This window comes from Budorcas taxicolor, chromosome 8 (assembly GCF_023091745.1).
Source record: "Budorcas taxicolor isolate Tak-1 chromosome 8, Takin1.1, whole genome shotgun sequence".
In the NCBI taxonomy this organism is placed as follows: Eukaryota; Metazoa; Chordata; class Mammalia; order Artiodactyla; family Bovidae; genus Budorcas; species Budorcas taxicolor.
In genome coordinates this window covers 104215072-104234627 of record NC_068917.1, presented here as the reverse complement: position 1 = coordinate 104234627, position 19556 = coordinate 104215072, and the positions used below count along the sequence as shown (strand labels likewise).

At 40.9% G+C, this 19556-nt stretch overlaps 1 protein-coding gene across 3 annotated transcripts in view; it reads left to right on the top strand.

Annotated features, from left to right (window-relative positions):
- ECPAS (Ecm29 proteasome adaptor and scaffold) overlaps positions 1-19556 on the top strand; it is a 111954-nt gene that overhangs the window by 7383 nt on the left and 85015 nt on the right. For 2 of the 3 annotated variants that reach the window (XM_052645398.1, XM_052645396.1), the window contains exon 2: positions 17776-17906. In XM_052645398.1, the coding sequence (XP_052501358.1) occupies positions 17776-17906 (131 nt within the window). Of the gene's footprint in view, positions 1-1492; positions 1597-17775; positions 17907-19556 lie in introns of those variants that run through there. The other variant, XM_052645397.1, reaches the window with a different exon arrangement.

Genomic DNA, 19556 nt, shown 5'->3' with positions numbered 1-19556 from the left:
TCCTGAAAATAGGCAGAAACTGTTGGCTGAATAGTAGGGAGTTATTCATTGGAGGAGTTAGAAATGATTCCAAGAATCTACCTGAGAGATTACAAGGAGAGAGAATGTAGCCTCTAGACAGATTTTGGGAGTTAAGAATAGAGATAAGAGAGAACAGGATTGTGTTCAAGAAATAGTAAATCTTTTGTTGAATGAATGGGTTAAATTATTGAGGCACCCATGTTGAGTTGTCTAGGGAGACTGTTTTGAATAGTGACTAAAACCTCTGGCCTTGAAGTCAGAGCTAGTTTTGAATCCTGACCTTGCCACATTTTGGTTTTTTTAGGTATTTATTTGGTTGTGTCAGGTCTTAGTTGCGACTTGCAAGCTTCTCTCTAGTAGCGTTGCACAGGCTTAGTTGGCCTGCAGCAGGTGGGATCTCAGTTCCCAGACCAGAGATCCAACCCACATACCCTTCATTGAAAGATAAGATTCTTAACCACTGGACCACTGGGGAAATCCCTGCCATTTTTAAGTTTTAATGTCAAAGGACCTAACTTTGGGGCCTGGATTTCTCATTTGTACAGTGGGATAACAGAGCTATTTTACAGGGTTGTCCTAAGAGTGGAAAGAGATGATACATGCTAAGGACTTTGGTACAGTGCTGGGCACATGGGTTGCAGATGTGTGGGAACTTTGATTCTGAGGCTTGGGAGAATGTGGGGTGATGTGGACAGATTGTCCAGAAGACAGCTGTCTGGGGGCTATGCATAGATAAGGATGAGAGGAAGTCAGAAAGAACCAGGGAAGGGGATCAAAAGTGTCAAAAGAGGGCAAAGGTTTCCCAGGGTAATGACTATCGACCATTTACATTCTCAATTGTTGTAATGTGTTAATAGCATGTGTGCCCATCCACTAATGCTCCTATAAAAATATGGTATAAATCAGACACTTTGTTCTAATTTTAATGTAAAGTTTTGTATGTTTATGATATATATGTACACGCACAATATGTATGTTTATTGGAGTTTTTAGCCTTAATAACTACCAGTATGTGTGTGTGTGTGCGTATATATATATGTGTGTATATATATAAAATATATAAAGTATTAGCATATTACTTCTACGCACTCAATTTTTCTTTAACTTAGCATACTTTATTTACAATGTTGTGTCTGGTATACAGCAAAGTGCTTATTATACATATTTATTCCTTTTCATGTTATTTTACAGTATGGTTTATTACAGGATATTGAATATAGTTCCCTGTCCCATACAGTAGGACCTTATTTCTACACACCAAATTTTATTTATGGACATGTTCCTTACTATTTCTCCAATTTGGTAATGACTATAATTTCCCCCCTTATTCTGAATTTGCAAAAGCAGGGCATGCATCAAAGTAGGAGATCTTAGCATAAAAATGAAAATTGCTTAATTTGTTCTTTTAAATGGTAGCTATAAATATAAATCTTTTAATTGTTTTTTTTTTCCCTGGTGTTCTAAATAATAGATTCTTTATACAATTGCATATGTACGAGTGGATGAACATACCATTGGTGATCCAGAGGATTTTTGTCAAGACTGGATAAACCATGTATCACATTGATTGTAGAGGTTAGTAGATTTAGTTCCTTAGGATGTGTGCATTTTTTGTAGTAGCATTTAAAAATGCATAAATTTATCAAGTAGCTTTCCCCCACAAGATCTTCATGGGTTTTTCTCCTCTGACTGTCCTGAGATAACCAGTGAAAGTTCATATTAGTTTTTATTTATGTGAAGCTTCTATTCTCTTGTCATCACATAAACATTAACATTTAAAAAAATTATCAAGAAAAAGATAAAACTTAAAGGTGCTACTCAGCAGTGTGTGCAAGGAAGAGGGTGTGGGTGTCAGTTCACAAGTAGCATTGTATACCAGAACCAGAAAAGCATTACTTTATGTGCTCCAGGAGGGTCATCATGGGTTTAATTGTTTTATTTATGAAAAGAGGTGTTGAGAAGGGCATCATCAGGATGATTGGGTATTCCTAATTCTGCCAGTTTGACATGTACTGTGATGGAAAAGCTATTAATTCTACTTCATTCTGAGGCTGAACAAGAATATGGTGTCAGGTTCACTCTTGGGTGACGCTGGATAGTCCTGTGATTGAAACTCTAAATTCAGATTGTAATTCTCTGGTATTATGAGTTCAATATCCATGAGTACCTGAGATTTTGTAGCTTCAGTCCGAAGGTACATTTTGTTGCTGTCTTTCAATTTAACTACTGGATTCCTCTTCGCCCAGTTCATTCTACTGTTTCTTGGTGTGTACTTTGCTGCTAATGGCGTATGATGCCTTAATTCATTTAGGTGGAATTTTGAGTGACGGAATGAATGGAATATTTTATAAACCAAAGTTCAACTTTAGAATAAACTTGAGTTTATTTTTGCTATTTCACATATTTTTGTTCCATAACAGAGAAGTGGAAAATTGAAAGGTTGGGGAAAGGGTTTAGGAGAGAAAAGAGGACATTATTTGCGCCTAGATTCTTTTCTTGGAGCTTTTTCATGGGCCTACATGGATAGATGTGTTAATTACGATAGACTGAAGGCAAGCAGGTCAAACCACAAATGCTGGGATTTAAATAATGACTTAAATAAAAAGCTTTCCAGCGTTTACACATCCAAGTGAGCGTTGTCGTAAGTAATTAACTGCTTTGGGTGGATCTTAACCAGCACACATTTGACTTTTATGCAGTCTGACCTCTTGCATAGTATGTATCATCTCCTTTAAGCCGACTTTCATAAGCTGAACTAATCTTTCTGCTCATCAGTTTACTAACACTGATTTCTGACTGGGCCTCTGCCAGCGGCTGTCTCTAGGGGAAAGGGCCTCTTTGGGGGTTGGGAGTGTTTGTGGGCCTCAGTGCATCTGGAGTTTGGCGCACATTCATTAAATCTAGGGTACAAGTGAGCACTGCTGTTTCTTCACTTGACCCAGCCCTGCCAAGCCGACTGTGATTTCTTCCACCCCACCCTCTTTGTGTGTGCTGTTGCACGGGTTGGTCAGCGGGGGAGTGAGGGGCTGTGTGTGTGTGAGCAGGGAGGGAAGAGCATTGCTCTGGGCTATCATGGGTTGGTAGTGGGCTTAAAGTAGCCTGACATTTGCAGATGGCTAGGACTTCTGAAGTAGCTGAAGAAGAAAGGCCACTTTCCTCTTCCCTGGAAAGAGTCTAGTCACTAGTGCATCCTGATGCAGGGGTTTCCACACGGGAGTGTCTGCTGGGGCCCTGGGGGTATTTGAGGCTGGTGGATTGGGGAACAGGAAGATGGCTTGTCTGATTGCCTTGGTTCTGGGGCGAAGGAGTCTCAGCAGGGACTTTGGCAGCTGGAACCTCCTGCTCAGGACATCATTGCCTGAGAAGGCTCTTATCTACTGCCTGCTGGGTTCTTGGGCTGCCCTGGCTGGAGGGAGGCAACTGCTGTAGGCAGCATGGTGGATTATCTCCTACTGGGAATGGATTCCGCACCTCCCCCTCCCTCCCCGCCCCCCCTCCCCCAACACCCATCTTAATATATTTGTGTTTACTGCTGGACTCCTCGACATTTTCTTTTTAATACATTTGTGTTTAATGAGTTCCTTAAAAAAAACAAACTGGGAAATAGGGTCAAGCCTGTCTTTAAAAACAGAATGACATCACAGTTGTAAGCATTAATTCCCAAAGAAGTATCCTACTGACCTCATTTAGATTTTGCCAAGTATTAGAGTGACATTTGGTGACCCAAAATGGGTAATAGGAATCTATAGATGTGAAGTTGTTCAGTCGTGTCTGACTCTGCAATCCCATGGGCTGCAGCCCACTGCAGGCTCCTCAGTCCATGGACTTTTTCAGGCAAGAGTGCTGGAGTGGGTTGCCATTTCTTTCTCCAGAGGATCTTCCTGACCCAGGGATCAAACCCAGGTCTCCCACACTGCAGGCAGCTGTCTGAGCCACCAGGGAATTTCAATAGATGATGTAGACTGACACTTCCAGTTAGTATGTGGTTAGATTTTTAAATTCTGGTAGATTGATCTACCGGAAGAGATTGAGTATTACATATAAAATCTAGATTCCAGCTAGGGCGTCCATGTTCTTCGTAGTTTTAGCCTTTATCTCCTAATTGCAGAGATTGTCAAAGTCCAGAGGGCCTCACTGCACTATGCCTGTACTCTATCACATCCAATTTTTGTGAATTTTTTAGTTTAATTTAACTTAATGCTTTTCTTAGCTTCTGGGCCCCATTTCTGAAAAAAAGTGTTTTGGTTCCACCCTTGTCAGTTTGGACATGAAACCCATGTGTTTCGCTGGTGATACAGACAGACACAGACACATACACACCCTTGTTAATTTGGACATGAAACCTAACGTGTTTCACTGGTGACACACACACACACACACACACAGATACACACAGATACACATAGACACACCCCTGTTTCCCTAAGCATTTCAGGAATTCACTTAGCTCTAAAGCAGCTCTTAACTCATAGATGTAGTCAGTCATGGGGAAAGGCCTTGACTTTCTGCCCTTTCCTGGTCTGTCCTCCCCTTCCATCTTTCTTTTTTTCTCCTATCCTTCTCTTTGCGATAACTTCTGTACTCCTCCTTATTTGGAGCAGAACAGATCTGTCATCTTCAAACCTTCTGGATTTCTCTCCACCTCTTCTTTGTTTTTTTTAAAAGCCTTAAGCACTTGTCATGATATTAAAAACATACAGTCCCTTTCCCAAGAGATTCTGATGTCATGTGTTATGAATTGCTACCAATCCCCTCCTTTCCTTTGCTGCAGAGTTATCAACCTAAATAGCTTTTCCAATGCACGAGGAATTAATATTGCATACACCCAACAGGAATTTGAGCAGCTTCTTTCTGTGAGGCACTGAGTTAAATGCTGGGATACCAAGAGACTAAGTCACAGTGTCTCAGCCTGCAGAGTTCTGGAGATGGATGAACAAATGGGTACCGTCATGTGGAAGCACATCTCACAGAGCTGTACGGTCTTGGGAAGGAAGATTGGCCAGTGGCAAAATGCACAGTGAAAGATAACAAGTGCCAGGGGAGATGTAGAAAAGGGCTTTGAGAGTTTGTGGAGCCAGAATGGGGTGTGTAGGTATGAAGCATGTAGTATTTTAGCTGGACCTTAAGTGGGGAAGAGTTGGGTATGTGGAGATGGAGAGATGGTCAGGGGAGGTTGGGAGGGCATTCCTGGATGAGGGACTAGGTTGATAAAAAGAGCTGGGCAGAAAGAACACATGGCGCACTTAAGCAGCTCTTGCAGTGTGGACTTCTGGTGGGGAGCAACGTGATGCATGGTTGAGAAGGTCCTTTGTGGCTGGACTGGTCCACTCTTAGGAAGGACTTCCTGTCTCCTTTGATATTCACCCCAGGCATATGCTACGTGTTCTAGCTGATACTTACATTTTTAATGTCCTTTTTCCTTGGAGAAGGAAACGGTAACCCACTCCAGTATTCATGTCTGGAAAATCTCATGGACCGAGGAGCCTGGGAGGGCTACAATCCATGAGGTCGCAGAGTCGGACATGACTGAGCGACTTCTGTGTGTGTGTGTTTCCCCTAAGATTTTTTTTTTTTTTTTTGATGCGGACCAATTTTAAAGTCTTTTAATCTGTTACCATATTGCTTCTATTTTATGTTTTGGTTTTCTGGCTGCAAGGCATGTGGGATCTTGGTTCCTTGACCGGGAATTAAACCTGCATCCCCTGCGGTGGAAGGCAAAGTCTTAACCACTGGACCACTAGGGAAGTCCCTTTTAATGTACTTTAATGGAAGTGGATCTGTTTTTTTTTTTTTTTTTGCCTCTTGGCAAAGGCCGTCCATTTGCGTTTGGACCCAGTGGTAAGGTGAATTTCCCTGAGGCTTCCCTGGTGACTCAGTTGGTAAAGAATCTGCCTACAATGCGGGAGGCCTGGATTTGATTCCTGGTTTGGGAAGATCCCCTGGAGAAGGGAACGGCTTTCCCACTCCAGTATCCTGGCCTGGAGAATTCCATGGACTGTATAGTCCATGGGGTCGCAAAGAGTCAGACACAACTGAGCAACTTTCACTTAACTTATCCGGTGGTAAGGTGGTATAAGCAAAAGTGGGATACTTACTATAAGGAGTCAGGGAGTCTTACGGATATAAGAGGGGCTCTCAGGAGGGGTTCAGAACTAAGAATTAGAGGTCCTCTAGTTCTTCCAGCTTCTCTGTGCACCTGAGGAAGAGATGGATGAGTCAGGGGCCATTCCTGTCACATTGGCTGTGGTCAGGGTACAAAGTCACCTTGTACATTGTTGTCTAGCAAGGCTTAGCGTCATCCCCGCCCACTTTCTTGTAATGTAGCATATCAGAAGGAGCATTGGGTTTGCAGTTGGACCAGGAGGTTGAGTCCTAGCCCTGCCACTTCCTACGTTTGTAAGCTCTGTTTCCTCATCTGTACGTTGAAGCGAATGTTCCTCCTTCAGTAAACAGCAGTAATACTTTAGAGGGAGGTAACTGTGTTCTGTTGTGCACTTGGAGGTTAAAGACCTCTTGGTTCAACTTGTGACTCAATGTCATTAGCTTTGACCTTTGGCAAGTCAGTCAGGATCCTGAGCCCGTTTTTTCATCTACAAATGCAGACAATAGCTGCTCACCTCGCAGGGTTTTTCTGAGGCTCAAATGGCCGTGTAAAACTGCTTTTTGACTGTAGTATGTTTACATACATGTGAAGCAGAAGAAGCTGAGTACTTTTAGGGAGTCTGTTTCCTTGTGAGATTATTCTATTATAGTCTAGTGTATTTCAGTGGTGACTTGACAGATCTTTCTCAAAATATCCTGTAGTGTTGGACTGTTAATTGGTTAATGATGCTGTGAGCCGTGGTCCAAGTATTTTCAGCTTTCCTTTTCAATCTCATCTTCCACTTCAGGCTTCTCAACCTCATTTATAATTTAAAATTTGCTTTCACATTCAGGAAAAAAAAAGTAATGTTGTTTGTAGAGAATTTAAACAACTGTAAAGAAATCTGAAACCTGTCCCCCTGGAATAACCATTTTTCTCTTTTTAATTTACACAAGTAATTCATGCTCATGAAATACTGATAAATTAGTAATGACATAGAATTAAACCAGCAAGCCAGAAGAGAACCCTCTGAAATTCCACCACCTAGGGGTAATTACCACCTTAAATGTAGTCCTGGTCCTTTTGACAGAAATGCTTTTCTTGCATACTTTCTAAGGAATGTTTTGATGTGTAAGTTGTCATGAAGAGGTGGTTCATCTAAGGAAACTGAGTTACTGCTTTTTCTTTTCTTCTTTCTTTTTCATTTTCTAAAATATTTTTTCCTTAAGTGATGATACGAGTGAAAGCCACCTTTTATAATTCTGTGAGAAAATAGCGTTTCTTCCCTGACTCAGAGGCCAAAGTTATATTTTTTGGAGAGCTACGAAGAATGAGTGATTTATCTGGACAGTTTTATTTCTCAAGGATAATGATATGTTTTCAGAATTATTCATGACTAATGGTAGATAACACTGAAATGAAGCCCTTAAACGTTTCCTGGGTTATTTCTTCCGTGAGGGTTAGGAGGAAGGAAGGTCCTTTTCTATCCCTTTAGCTGGAGAAATTGGAGACAGGTGAATAATAAGAATCAGAATTATTTAATGAAAAGTGAATGAATATATTTATTCTTAGTAGATTTTTTTTTCCTACATGAATGTAATAGCTGATATAAGCTAAACTGAAAATTGTTTATTTGGGGATTTAAGAATCTCAGTTTCTGATGTGTTTCCTTCGATACTAAGTGTTTTTTACAGGCTTTTTTAGGACAGTTTTAGGTTTGCAGCAAGACTGACAGGAAGGCACAAAGGTTTCCCATATGCCTCGCCCTGCCCACCAGATGGCACGTATCTTACCAGGGATGGAGCTACACTGACGCATCATAACCAGCTCTCTTCTGAAGTTCACAGCATGGTTGACTCTGGGTGTTGTGTATTCAGTGGGTTTGGACAGATGTATAATGATACACATCCATCATTGTAATATCGCAGAGTATTTTCACTGCTTTACAATTCTCTGTGCTTGTCGTATTCATCCCTCCTTCCCTCTTCTTCCCTGGCAACTGCTGGTCTTTTTACTGTCTCCTTGAAGAACATCAAATAGTTAGAATCATGGTATGTAGTGTTTTCAGATCGTCTTGTTGCACTTAGTAATATGCTTTTAAGGTTCGTTCTTCCATGCCTTTTCATGGTTTGACAGCTCATTTTTGTTTAGTGTTGAGTAATATTTCATTGTCTATGTGTACCAGTTTTTTTTTTTTTTTAAATCAGTATTTTTATTATACATTGACATTGAAGTCGCTCAGTCGGGTCCGACTGTTTGCGATCCCATGGACTGTAGCCTACCAGGCCTCTCCGTCCATGGAATTTTCCAGGCAAGAGTACTGGAGCGGGTTGCCATTTCCTTCTCCGTATGTGTACCAGTTTATTCATTCACTTGCTGAAGGACCTCTTGGTTGCTTCCAAGTGTTGGCAGTAAGACTGAATGAATAAAGCTGCTGTAAACATCCGTGTGCAAGTTTCTCTGTGGACATATGTTTTCAACTACTTTGGGTAAACACCAAGGAAGGCATTTGGCGGATTGTATGGTAAGAGAGTGTTTAGTTTCCCAAAGTGGCTGTGTCGGTTTGCATTTCTAACAGTAAATGTTCTTATTTTTGTTCTCCCGTATTCTTTTAAGGCTCCTTTCAAGTTTTAAATTTCTTTATCCTTGAAACATAGATTCTTTAAAAAAAATTTGCTCTGTATGATATTTTTCCTGAAAGAAATATATTTTTACTGAAGAATATTTGAAAAGTACATGAAAATATAAAGAGAAATTACTGATATATTTTCTTTTTATATAGTATCATAAAACAATTATTATGGTATGTGTGCATATTCTTTTTTAACATAATGAAATATTTCTAGTATGAAGAAAAATATATCGAATAATCTTAGAAACAGTTATGTCTCCACTCATCTTTGTCAGATCTGTACATTTTTTGCTGTTAGCTTCAGGTCTTTTATTTTTTAATAAGACTAAACATTACTGATAAGATTCAAGCTCCCTGTGTTACCCCATACAAATTTTCCTTTTTTCTCCTCTCCTCTCCCCTTCCCTTCCCTTTCACCTAGGGCTTGTCATTCCTGTGCAATGTATATCATAAGCAATACACACACACACACTGAAGAACTTGACATGAGTGGAATTATAATGTACAAATCCTGCAACTTGCTTTCTTTGTTTGATCTTAGTTTTTAAGATATTGTTATGTTGGTCCATGTGACATGTGACTCTTGCGTATTTTCATTGTTACATGCTGCTGCTGCTGCTAAGTCGCTTCAGTTGTGTCCGACTCTGTGCGACCCCATAGATGGCAGCCCACCAGGCTCCCCCGTCCCTGAGATTCTCCAGGCAAGGATACTGGAGTGGGTTGCCATTCTCTTGTCCAATGCATGAAAGTGAAAAGTGAAAGTGAAGTTGCTCAGTGGTGTCCGACTTCACTGTTACATGAGCCTGCCACATTTGCTTTATCCATTTTCCCAGTAACTGACATTTAGATTGTTTCTGTTCTTTCTTTCATTTACTGACCCTGTGGCAGTGAATGGTTTCTTTCTGTTTTTAAAGTTTTTATTTATTCACTTATTTTCAGCCGTGCTGGGTCTTTGTTGCTTTGCGCAGTCTTTCTCTAGTTGTGGCAGGCGGGGGATTGTCTTCTGTTGCGGTGTGCCAGCTCCTCGTTGCAGAACGTGGGCTCTAAGCACGCAGGCTTCAGTCATTGAGGCGCATGGGCTTAATTGCCCCGCAGCATGTGAAGTCTTCCTCCACCAGGGATCCAACCCATGTCATGTGGTCTGCATTGTCAGGTGGATTCTTATCCACTGTGACACTAGTTAAGTCCCGGAGCAGTTTCTTACAGGTGTCCTTGTGCTTGTCTCTCCCTGGGAGTTTTTCTCCAGGACTGTGATACACAAGTTGTTTTCTGAGGACTGGGGAATTATGTCTTGCAGATAGGGCATTCATGGCAGAATGTAAATCAACCCTCACTGTTATTTTATTTAACATTTCTTAGGCTGGTAAGACTTTCCTAGTGAAGGAAGAAGTGTTCCTTCTCTCTTAGGGGGCTGGTGGACTAGTTTGACCAGCACTGCTCTAGAGTATATTCCGCTGGAGGAGGGCTGCCAGGTTGAACGGATGTGCCTGTTGAGCTGCAGTGGAGACTGCTTACCTAGAGACTTGTTGCTTGGAGATTGTATCAGTGTAGCCTATTAGGCTCCTCCATCCATGGGATTCTCCAGGCAAGAGTCCTGGAGTGGGTTGCCATTTCCTTCTCCAGGGGATCTTCCCGACCCAGGAATCAAACCCGGGTCTCCTGCATTGCAGGCAGACGCTTTACCGTCTGAGCCACCAGGGAAGCCCTCTGTCAGTGTACACCGCATGAACAGTGAGCCTCAGTTCCTCCTGGTTGGTTTCCAGTCCTTACCAACATTTGAAGATTTTTTTCTAATGCGAAGTGAAAGTCGCTCAGTCGTGTCCAACTCTTTGCAACTATACAGTCCATGGAATTCTCCAGGCCAGAACCCTGGGGTGGGTAGCCTTTCCCTTCTCCAGGGGATCTTCTCTACCCAGGGATTGAACCCAGGTCTCCCGCAAGATTCTTTACCAGCTAAGCCACAAGGGAAGCCCATTTTTCTAATGTAAAAGGTGCGAAATTGTATCTCATTATTGTGTTAAGTTTGCGTATTCCCGATCAGTGTGATTGAGCATCTTTTTATGTGTTGTTAAATATATGACTCTCATCTCTGAATTGCCTGCTTAATGTCTTTGTCCATTTAAAAAGTTTGAATTAATTTGCTTTTCCTTGATTTGTAGGAGTTTTTAAAGTATGTTCTTTGCTCAAGTTCTTTTCATATAATAACATTGTAGCTATTTATAATTTATTCTTTTACTTTATGGTGTGTTTTATGATATTTTAAAATCTTAACCTATTAGCCTTTTGTGCTTTGAACTTTTCTCTTAAAAGCTTTAAAATCTTGCTTCTTACACTTGTGTCATTTATTTATCTGATGGAATTTTAAAATTTTTTGTTCTTAATACAGGCAAGCAAATTTTTTCCAGTTCTTCCTGACTAGTCCATTTTTTCTTCCCTTAGTTCTTATGACCTCATACTCCGTTTTCTTCCTGTTTTTGTGTGGTGCCTGTCCCTCCCTTTCTCAGACTCTCCTTCTTCCATCCTTAAATGCTCTTGTCTTGAGCAGTCCGTCTCAGGCCTTTTGTTGTTGTTTTCTGCTGCAGATGCCATACATGTGTGCTAAGCGTGAACACCAGCCTCACCTCTTTCTTCTCTACTCTGTACCCATGCCCACCAAGCTCTGGCACACAGTAGGGTTTCGATTCATGCTGGGATGAGTGTGTGAGTGAATGAGTGACCTAGATAGCGAGTCTGCTTCACAGGGTGAAAGTAGCAGGGTGCTGGGCCTGGGAGGAGGGGCAAATCTGGAGGAGCAGGCAGAAGGAGGTCAATTATAGGTTGTCACGTTTGGTCTTAGCTTCTTATTCATAGTAATGAGCTTTCTCTGGTGTTGTTTTCTGACCTTTGAGTTTGTACATTTTCCCATTGTCACAGATACCACCTGAATCTGGCAAGTTCTTATGACCTTCTGGTGATTCTCTCAAACAGGGCTCCTTGTAGAAGGTGCAGTGTACAGGAACCCTGCCCTATAAAATACAGGACGGTTGCATGGGTGGCTGTGTTCAGCGGCTCAGTCGTGTCTGACTCTGTGACCCCCATGGACTGCAGCATGCCAGTCTTCCCTATCCTTCACTATCTCCTGGAGTTTAATCATACTCATGTCCATCGAGTTGGTGATGCCATCCAACCAGCTCATCCTCTGTTGCCCCCTTCTCCTCATAGGGAGGCAAAGGTTTTTAGACTGAACATCAAAAGACCCCGTTCTAGTTCATACATGGCTGTAATTACCTCTGTGATCTTAGATGACGTTGAAATTCACAGTGCTTTTGAGTGTTCAACAGTCTTTTAGTCCTCTCTAAGTCGAATAGAAACCTTTCTTTGTGCGAGTTTCGAAACAAATTTTTCTTCTTGACTTGGGCAGTAGCTACATACGTGTTTATAATAACTTATTAAATTATACTTACATCTTGCACACATTTCTAAATGTTTTATTTCACAATAAAGGAGATTTAGAAAACCCACAAAAGACAAGGTTTCTTTACATCCCTCATGAGCCAAAAAAAATTCAAGTTGGATTAAAGAAAGGAAAATTGTAAGAGCTAGAAGAAAACACAGGTGCGTGTGTGTGTGTGTGTGTGTGTGTGTGTGTGTGTGTGTGTGTGTGTGTGTCGGGGTTGCCAGGACCACCCGCAGGCTCCGTGACTTGCTGGGATTCACAGGACTATGCACTTACTTGTACTCATGGCTAATATTTATTACCATGAAAGGATAAAAAGCAGCAGTCTGGAGGAAACCAGGTGCATGCTTCTGAGAGTCCTCTCCCAGTTGAAGCACGTGGGACATGAGTAATTCTTCAGCAGTGAGTTAGGACAACTCACACAAGTTATGACAACACGTGTGAAGTGTTGTCTGCAGGGGAGGTTCATTAGAGACTCATTACTGAAGGCTTTTATTTGGTGCTCTTCACGTTGGCACCTTCTGCCTAACACATTCCAAAATTCCAGATTCTCAGGAGGAAAGCATGTGTTGAGCATACAGCATATTGTTTGCACAAACAGTTCAGACACAGCGAGTCAGTCTTCATCAGCCCTGGCAATGGTGGGAACCCTCCTGAAATCCAAGCTTTCCTGTGGCAGCCAAGGACTGGCCTTGACTGACAAAACCTCATAAGGACAGCAGTCTCAGGCCCGCTGTGTTAACTCTTTGCTGTAGAATATCGTGTTTTCATAATCTTTGAATTAAAAAGGTATTTCTAAGCATGGCTAGAAACTCAGAAGCCATGAAATGAAGGAATGGTACATTGATATTTGAAAAACTTACATACAATAAGAAAAAAGTCACTAGGCATACTGGGAACAAAGCATTTTAATTTAAGGGGGAACAGGTGGAAATTTTTTCAATATTATATAGAAGCTTTTAGAACTTAGCAGGTCAAAAGAATAAGGTAATTCACTGAAGAAGAGATTTCAGATGACCAATAAATATTTAAAAAGATACTTTACCTCAGTAATAAAATATATATGAAACAATAGTGTGGTTCTTTCTCATCTATCATATTCAGCTAAGATGGATTACTTACGATCTTGGTAAGATTGATTAGATTACTCAGTGTAGGCGGGAATACAGGGAGATTGGTATTTACAAGTACTGCCAGTGGTACAAAGGATCATAACCTTTTGAAGGGCATTTGTCAAAAATCTCTTAAACTTGACACTCCTACACTTTACCTCAGTAGTTCCATTTCTAGGGTTTTAGCTTGCAGAAACCCATCCAAGTGCACGGATACACAGGGATAAAGATGTTCGTTGGAGCATTGTTTGTGGTACTGTAAATCTGGTAATGGGCTTCCCTGGTGGCTCAGAAGTTAAAGCATCTGCCTGAAATACAGGAGACCCGGGTTCGATCTCTGGGTCGGGAAGATCCCCTGGATAAGGAAATGGCAACCCACTCCAGTACTCTTGCCTGGAGAATCCCATGGAGGGAGGAGCCTGGTAGGCTACAGTCCATGGGGTCGCAAAGAGTCAGACACGACTGAGCGACTTCACTCAAATCTGGTAATAGCACATAGTTGAATAAATCATTCTTCTAAAGTTGCTATTATCAATTTGATCTTTATTTAGTGTCGAGTGACTGAACTGGACTGATGGAAAGATACTTAAAATTTTATACATATCTCAAGTTTTTTGTCTTTTTTTTTTTTTAGTGTAACTCTTTTGATATTAAAACCTGACCTGAATGGATGTGAGTGAGGTTCTTTATAATTGACTATCCCACATAGTAAGACATATCCATATGTCTTACTGCAGAAATCTGAATGTATCTAATTATAGGAACTGCCCTAGAACACACAGTGTGGTTAGGGTTATATGAAATATAAAGCATATACACTTTATTTTAATTAAAAAAAATCTGAAAAGTCCTGAGACATGCATTACTCCATGTATTTGTGTTAATTAAAAGGAAAAAAAAAGGCAAATTGTAAAATGGTATATGTTATATTCCAGTTTTTACGTTAAAATAATGTTAGTGTATGAACAGGAAAAAGTAATAGTTCAGAATATATTCCCCACATTGAACAGTGATGATCTGAGGGTATGGTGATGTCTTTAATTTACCCATAAGTGAAATTAAGTCAGTATGGGTTTGACTAAGAGGAATAACATCACTGTTGATGGAACTTGCTCTTGACTCTAGAATAATGTCTGTCATACCTCAGATGCTTTGGTGATGACCTGGAGGATCTCAATTCCTACAACTGAACACTAAGTCTTTGCGAAGGGTGAACTTGAACGTTGGATTCCTCTTGAATTTTCAGAGCCTGTGTTTATGCTTCTTGTTTCTGAATAGGCACGTCTGGGGTTAGAGGCCTGATGCCGACTGCCACTTTCACGGGGCTCAGTGTCCAGGGTTGAGGGGAAAGGCACAGGTTCTCCTCCTCTTGTGCCTCTGACAACAGGATTCAGCCACCATCCTGTTGCCAAATGTTTCCCCCTATTTTCTTGACTTTGTAGGCTGAAAAGGTCAGTGGTTGATTATACCTGCATGTTTATTTACATTTCTTTTCATAAAGTTGAACAGGATTGATGATGGCTTGTTGAAAGTGCTGCTGTTACTCAGATGAGGCATCAGTGTGATGCTGACCTCCCCAAAGGGTGCAGAGGCATCGCCTGTTCCCTAAGGGCGCTCGGCTTCTCCGACCAGGACCCCCATGTGACGTCTGAGGCCCTTTCTTTCCGTTCCCACATTCCCATCGTCCGCAATTTTACTATGTTGGGATGTTATCTTTTCCTTTCTAGTGAGGGAGAAAGTGTTTGGTGCTCTGCTGGGCATACAGAAGCAGCACCCAGATGATTGTATGAAAAATGAAAGGGACCAGATGTCACTTGATTTTTTTTTTTTTTAAGCCTTTGGCAGAGGTTCTGCAGATGAGTTTCTTATGAAGAATCTAGCCCTGCCTTCTTCCACCGGACAATTCTAAGTTTCTGTAGCTAAAATCTGTAGTTTCCACTGCCTGAGATCGGTGAGGCGCTGAGGCAGGGCAGAGACGCCTTATCTCTAGTTTCCACAGATAGACTGGATGAATCCATTGTTCTTAAAAGCTACTTTTACAGCAGTGTTTCAACTACTAGCAAATCGAAGGGTTTGGTCTGCTAATCTCAGAGGCAGCATGCGCACCTCCCCTCCATTCCTTCCTTTACTATTTTAGAAGCTGAACTTGAGACTTTATTTGGATTTCACCAGTTTTTCCACTAATGTCCTCCTGCTGTTCGGGGATCCAGTGCAGGTTGCCACACTGCGTTTAGCTGTCACGTCTCCCCAGACTCCTCTGGTCTGTGACGGTTTCTTAGTCTTTCTCTTCCACGGTCTTGAAAATCTTGGTCAGTACTGGCCATGTATCCTGTAGGCTGTATTTTGACTTGGTGGTGTTGGTTTGTTTGTGTTACCCCATGTCTAGATGGAGGTCGTGAGTTTTCGGAAGGAATACCCCAGAGGTGAAATGCCCGTCTTGTCACATTTGGGAGCCTGATACCCAACCATGGCATCACCTGGTTAAAGTAGTGTTTATCCAGGTTGTAGTTGTACCACTGTGAAGTTAACGTCTTCCTCATTCTCTCTTCTATTCTTTGGAAGCAAGTTGCTAACTCTAGTCTACCCTACAGGGGTGATGGGTAGAGGCAGGAATTAAGGTCTATCTCCTGTAGGGGGAAGTATCTACACAGAAATTCATTGAAATTCTGTAAGAAAGACTTGTCTCTTTTCCTCCATGCATTTAACCATTCAGTCATTTATTTATATCACTGGGTCATGTAGATTTCTTTTATACTTTGGGTTAGAATCCAATACTGTGTTATTAGTTCCTCAATTTGGTCCAGCCTTGACTGTGATGGAGCTCTTTCAGGGTGGTTCCTGCATCCTTTTGACTCATTCCAGGCCCCCTTTCCTATCTGGCCCCCTTTCTTTTCTGCAGGACGCTTCAGGTCCACCTGGTTTTTTCCTCACCCTGACCCTAGAGTGGGGCTACTTTGCCTGGAGAATGTTTTTAAAAACTAAGATCTGGGCACTGGGTGTGCTTGTTGCTACTCGATTGTGCCAGGTTGTTGTTGCCTCTAGGCTCCCCATAGAGATACATATCTACATACCTGTATTTATGTATCTATATCTTTATGTGTGTGTGCGTGCATATATATATAAATCTTTCTCTGAAAATTATTATGGAAATTTCAAGTATACTCTAAAGCACAAATTCTCAGTATCTATCCCATAGCTTATACAGTTATCAACTAATGACTAATCTTGGTGTCATTTATATGGCTTCTCTCTATAGCTCACCCCAGCACGCCCAATTATTTATTTATTTTAAAATGAGAACCTACCTGAATGAAGCCATGGCTATTTTTATTTTTACTTTTTGAAGTATATATATTTAAGGTGTTCAACATGATAATCTGATATACATACACATAATGAAATGAGTAGTTCAGTCAAGCTAATTAAAATATCCTTCTCACAGTTGCCTTCTCTTTTTGGTGAGGTGAACATCTGAAATTTACTCTTTCAGCAGATTTCCAGTACATCTTTGATTATTTGATGTAAATCTAAGTTGCTATGTTTTTTCACTTGTAGATATTTCAGTCTTTATCTCTGGAAGGAAAGAATTCTTTTACATTTTTAAATAACTTGTAAAGTTGAAGTATAGTAGATACAGTAGAAAGTATGAAAATATAGAGATTGTGACTTTCTATAATATATATTTTCATAATCACCACTCAGAATGTGAGATGTAGGACATTTTCAGCCCCTTAGGCTCCCTAATCACTACTGATCATTTTTATAAGAACCTCTAAAAAAATGAACATAACCGCAATACAATGATAACATCTAAAAAATGAACAAAAGTCAAATATCCAGTCATTTGCCATTGGTAAATTCCCCTTTCACCTCTCCGCTCCGCTATAGTGTATTGATTGAACAGATGTAAACTTTGAGTGTATTAGTTATTTATCCTAAAGTTTATCACAGACTGGGTTTTGCTGAAAGCATCCCTGTGGTGTTAAGATGTTTCTCAGTGGCTTTCTTGGTGGAAATTTATCTTTCACAGTCTGGTTGGCTAATTCTAGTAGTAGTGGGCAGTGATTCTGTCTTTGCAGAAATTTCATCAGTAAGGTGGTTTCACCAAAGATCTATTATCCCTGGTATCTGATTAAAGTTCCCCTCCCTGACTCTCTTATCTAGAAAAGTTCTTAAAAACTTTTGTATCTTTTCTGGTATCCACATCCTTTAGAAACACTGAATAGTTTTGTAAGTAGGAGAGAAATTTTGCCTTGCTTCCTTCCCTTCTAGAGGTTAAATGACCAGGACAGTTCTAAGACAGTATAATTAGCTAGTAAAGCTTTTTAGTGTTGTTTCACAGCGGGGCCAAAATCATCCGTACACAGGGCCAGCTATGGTTAAAGTTCTGACCGCAGGATCTGCATATAGAAAAAAGGATTAAGTAAGAAAAGTGATTAGTCTCGGTCCTGTTTGATTTGCTAAGTTCTCCTTTTTTCTTTTTATGTTATAGATCAGCTTGAACGAGTCTTTTTACGACTTGGACATGCTGAAACAGATGAGCAGTTACAGAATATCATATCTAAATTCCTTCCTCCTGTTTTGCTCAAGCTGTCCAGCACCCAAGAAGGCGTGCGCAAAAAGGTAAGCATGCTGGGATTATTGCGGGTGAATTAAATGGGGAATACATGGATGTATTTTATGAAGTGAGTTTTCTGTTCCCATTATTGAAATCCAGCTTCATGAACCCAGTTAAGGCCTTTCACAAATGGACAGTGAGTCCATAACCTCCTTCCATGATTTCAGAGTACCTTTTGAATGCTTAGCACAGCTACTTTTAGCTCCAGCTGTAAACTTGGCATCAGTACTAGGTGATAATAATTGAGATAATTGTTCTGGAATGTATGGAGGCCTGATCTAAAATCCATGCTCCTGAGTCCAGTATGAAAAGTGGTGGTTGTTCAGTTGCTAAGTTGTGTCCCATTCTGTGACCACATGAACTGCAACTCACTAGCTTCCTCTGTCCTTCACTATCTCCTGGAGTTTGTACAAATTCATGTCCATTGAGTTGGTGATGCTCTCTAACCATCTTATCCTCTGCTTCCCCCACTTCTCCTTTTGCCTTCAATCTTTCCCAGCATCAGGGTCTTTTCCAGTGAGTCAGCTCTTTGCATCAGGGGTGCCAAAACTTCTTTAATCATTGGTTATGAATATGAGCTTAATTTAAAGGGATTACCAAGGCACCAGGGATTCCCTGGAGAAGGGAATGGCAACCCACTCCAGTATTCTTGCCTGGAGAATCCCATGGACAGAGGATTCTGGTGGGCTACAGTCCGTGGGGTCACAAAGAGTCAGACATAACTGAGCAGCTAAGCATGACAATGAATATGAACTTAATTTAAGGTAAGCAAAAGAGATGTTTTTAAAAGCGAGGCAGTCTTGCATAGCTCCTGTTTTAGGATTTTTATAAAGAACTATACTAGAAGTTGCATAACCATGACATCAAGATGTTCTTTTATAACCTAATGTTCTACAGGGAACATTTGGACTCCTCAGTTTAAAATAGTTCATTAGTCTTCCAGTGTATTTATACTAGACTTTCGGGTTTTTGAGCTATCATCAGATTTCATCCCTTGGGCCACTCTAATTGATTGGCGATGACCTTCCTGGAGGTCTGCCCTGAGAGGGATTTTGAGTTCAGTGAAGAAAGAGTATCTTTCAGAATGTCAGTTATGTTTACAGGAAGGAATAGGACATTCTTGTTATATATTAATATTTGACATGCCTGTTGTTAATAACTGCTTTGCTGAGATAGATATGTGTTTATGTCATTTTCCTATTTAAAACTCTCCTATGGCCTTTTTTTACCCTCAGAATAGCAAGGTATAAAAGGCCTTCATGCATTGGTTTCTGTTTCTTTATTTAGTCTCATTCATTTGGCAAATATTTGCTGAGTACCTTTTATATGCCAGGTGTTAGGAATACCTTGGTGAAGGAAAGAAACGTCTAGCTAGGGAGACCATTATTAAACCATCAGGCAAATAGTATAGAGTTAAAATTGCAGTCAGTGCTAAGATGGAAAAGGATCCTATGAAAAAATATATTTGGGGACTTGATTTAAGTTAAATGTAGGGTGAAAGGGAGGCCTCTGTGATGTGTAGGAAATAGCCAGGCGGAGAAATGGGAGACCAGTAAGGGCAGAGAAGGCCCCATGCAGAGATTTTGAGCTGGAACTGAGTGTAAGGCCAGCGGGGAGCTGAAGAGGGCCACAGAGCTGCACCCAGCGCATCAGAA